We start from the raw sequence: 3,429 nt of genomic DNA, 5'->3' as shown, positions 1-3,429 counted from the left end.
AGCGTTCTATAGTAAGGTCCTATCCGGATCGGAACTGAATTAGGAGATCCACGATAAAGAACTATTTGCTATCCTTACAGCCTTTAGCAAATGACGACCTAAGCTCCTGTCAGCTTAAGCCCAGGTCAACGTCTATTCAGATCACCGTTCTCTAGAATACTTTATAAGCACTAAGGTTCTTAACGCCAGATAAGCAAGGTGGGCTGAAGAGCTGGCCCCCTTTAATTTCCGTATCCAATACACCCCCAGAAAGAGTAATACTCGCGCAGACATCCTTTCTCGTCGGGAATAAGATATAGAAAACCTCAAAATAGCCTAAACTAATAATAGGTCGCGGGTCCTACTAGGACCGTACCAACTTAACAGCCGGATCAACTCCGACCTAGCTTAAGCCTACGTAGCCCGACTGCAAATCCATTATTATTCTATTTTAGCAGTCGAGGCTACCTCAGAGCCGATGTCCCTAGACTCTCTTGAACTTATCGAAGCTGTCTTGTAACTTAACCGTTCCTCCTTTATAGAAGAAAGGACCACCCTTCTAGGTAAGTTCTGACTCCGCGGTGACCTCCTTCTGTATAAGGACCGACTATGCGTCCCCTCTACTTCTATCCTTTGTACCCGTCTTATCCAGGAAGCCCATGATCAGGTATCCTCTACACACCCTAGTGCTAAGAAAACTTATCAGCTGCTGGCCCGGAAGTACTACTGGAAAGGAATGGAGTCTTCTTATAAAAGATACGTACGAAATTACATAGCTTGTCGTAAGGCACATCTAAGACAGACCCGAGTTCTAGGTATAATCCACCCCCTCCTCATTCCTGACCGGCCGATGCAGCACCTGTGCATCGACTTTAAGAAATTCCCCCGAGACAGGTCCGGTTACGATATAATCATAGTCGTTATTAACCGCCTATCTAAACAGGCCATTTCTATTCCTTGCAACAAAACCATCAACGCGAGGGGTATGGCCGAGTTATTCGTTCAGTAGGTGTACCGTTTTGGCCACACGCCCGAAACCATCATCTTAGACAGAGGTCCCCAGTTCATCTCCAGTTTCTGGTCCGAATTCTGTCGGATCCTAGGCGTTAAAGTAAAACTATCTACCGCCTACTACAAAGAAACTGATGGCCAGACTAAGATTATGAATAAGTATATTAATCAGAGGCTACGTCCGTTCGTAGCCTACTACCAGGATAACTAGAGTGAGTTACTCCCTCTGATCGATAGAGCCCAAATTTCCCTACCTCACTCTTCTATCGGTATGTCCCCGTACCGGATCCTACACGGAACCGAACCAAGGCAGAGCTGGGACTAAGACTAGAAAGAGAGCAAGCTATCCCCTACCGATAAGCTCAACTATCGGGATGCTCTCGCCCTAGCCACCAGAATGCACGCTGCCTAGAAGGTTGCTAAGGAATAAATAGAGAAAGCCCAGGATCGGATGCGAACCGTAGTAAACCGACACCGACGTTCTATTAACTAGGAAGTTGGAGACCGAGTCTTCTTAGACACGAAAAACCTCGCTACAGATCGCCCTAGCCGTAAGTTATCTAATAAATGGGAGAGACCTTTTAAGGTGCTAGAAAAGGTAGGAAATTCCTATCGCCTACAGCTACTAGAAGGGTCCCGGATCTATAACGTCTTTGCTCCGGAATTACTCTGTAAAGACCCTTAAGATCCCTTACCCGGACAAGAAGCCCCTAAGCCGTCAGGAACCCCTATCTAAGGAGTAGAAGAGTGGGAAGTTGAAGAAGTCTTAGCTAGTAAAGTGTATCGCTCGAAGCTTAAGTATCGGGTGAGGTAGGTCGGACATGATCTGGACCCTACCTAGTACCCTGCCTCAAACTTTATAGGGGCACCCTATAAGCTCAAGACCTTCCATAACCAAAATCTAATAAAACCGGGACCTCCCCGTTCCTTATCAAAGTGGATCTAGGCATGGGAGTAAGGCATAGAGGATATGACTTCACTGCAAGATGATTAAATATAGGGAAAAGAAAAACAATCCTTTATAATGGGTATAGAATAAAAACCGAAACGCCCTAGAAACAAACCTGACCTAACTAACCACCCACCACACCGAACACCTAATTAATGGGGGAGTTAGAAGACTCCCCTGCCCCATCCTCCAGACCACGGAGGTCTACTGACAGAGTTTCCTCTGTCTCCCCCTCCGACTCCCCCTCCGACTCCTCCTCCGACTCGCCCCCGGAACTGATGTCCATGGGGTCTGGGACAAAAGTCCTACCAGCCTCCACGGCATCCTCCACCGCCGCCACACGGCCCTCCAGCCGGCGCAGGCTATCCCGAATCTCCACCAGCACCTAGTGCGTGGCGGAGAGGAGCCCGACCACGGACAACTCCTTCTCCTGGCTCTTTGTCACCTAGACCTAGCGAGCCAGATCCAGGGCGGCGGACTCGAGACGCTGCTTGGCAGCGTACCAGTCGTCCTCCGGCTCGTCACCATGGCGGGCAGCAGCCACCAGGTCCATCGCCGCGAGAAAAACGGCGAACTCAGCCTCGACGTACTCCGGAACCTATCAGAGTTAGTAACGTCTTATAATTAGAAGGATTTGAAAAACTTACAGGGGAGCACTTCTCCTTCTGCTAAGTGCAATAATTGCACTTCTTAGACCCCGCGGCACCGAAACGGTAGTCCACATTATGGACTCCGCGCGCAAAGGCACGAACTGAACGAAGACAGATAAGGCGGTACGCCTCCGGAAGCGCGCCAGCAGGGCAACGCAACGGCATGATGTGTGTATGTGTGTGTGTGGGAGGAGTAGAATTTTTTTAGTGTTTTAGTGACAGCAAGTATGGACGCGTGCTGTTAATATACTCAGTGAGCAAACGGATTTGATATCACGTACTAAGTGGATTCTCCTTAGCCCGGAGGCTGTTCGGGGCCTGGCCGAGACCCTGTATAGAAGGATGACGACATCAAGTAAATAGACAAACAAACAAACATTGAAAATTTTTCAACAGCTACGGGACTAGCTGTCAATAGAGGGGGGGGTAGTGTAACGGTTCGAGTACACACTGAACTAACATCCGAAAGGGATCCGAACATGGGCACGCACTAGCCGAGGGCAGATCTGCTGATATAAAACCCCACCTTCTCCATACCGTAGCTCGATAGATTTTTGATATCCTTTCGTACAAGGCCTATAGGTGTCTATTCGAATCAAGGCTCGTTTAATGTCCCACGCACTCCCATATGCCTCTGAGTGACGCTACTGCCGATACTGATCCGAGTAGTCTTGCCTGCGCCGTTACAGAACGTTGGCTTCTCTTTATACAGTAGCCTCCCGGAGGCTATGCCTTAGCGGGATGCTAAGTCACGTGATCGACGCCCCGCGTTGATCATTACCTTCTGACGTGGACGTCCCTAGGCCTTCAGCCATCTCGTTATTTGTTAAGGAGAGAATC

General features: G+C 49.0%; 1 protein-coding gene across 1 annotated transcript; it reads right to left on the bottom strand.

Annotated features, from left to right (window-relative positions):
• Positions 1-2,390: 2,390 nt before the first annotated feature.
• COCSADRAFT_155264 (uncharacterized protein) lies at positions 2,391-2,754 on the bottom strand (the record flags this gene model as incomplete). The annotated part of the gene is made up of 3 exons (XM_007696297.1): positions 2,391-2,537; positions 2,587-2,607; positions 2,671-2,754. 3 exons carry the CDS (start codon positions 2,752-2,754, stop codon positions 2,391-2,393), a joined length of 252 nt encoding a protein of 83 aa, XP_007694487.1.
• Positions 2,755-3,429: the final 675 nt, after the last annotated feature.

The sequence above is a fragment of the Bipolaris sorokiniana genome (genome assembly GCF_000338995.1).
Source record: "Bipolaris sorokiniana ND90Pr unplaced genomic scaffold COCSAscaffold_1, whole genome shotgun sequence".
NCBI lineage: Eukaryota > Fungi > Ascomycota > Dothideomycetes > Pleosporales > Pleosporaceae > Bipolaris > Bipolaris sorokiniana.
This window is presented reverse-complemented; position numbering and strand designations above follow the sequence as displayed.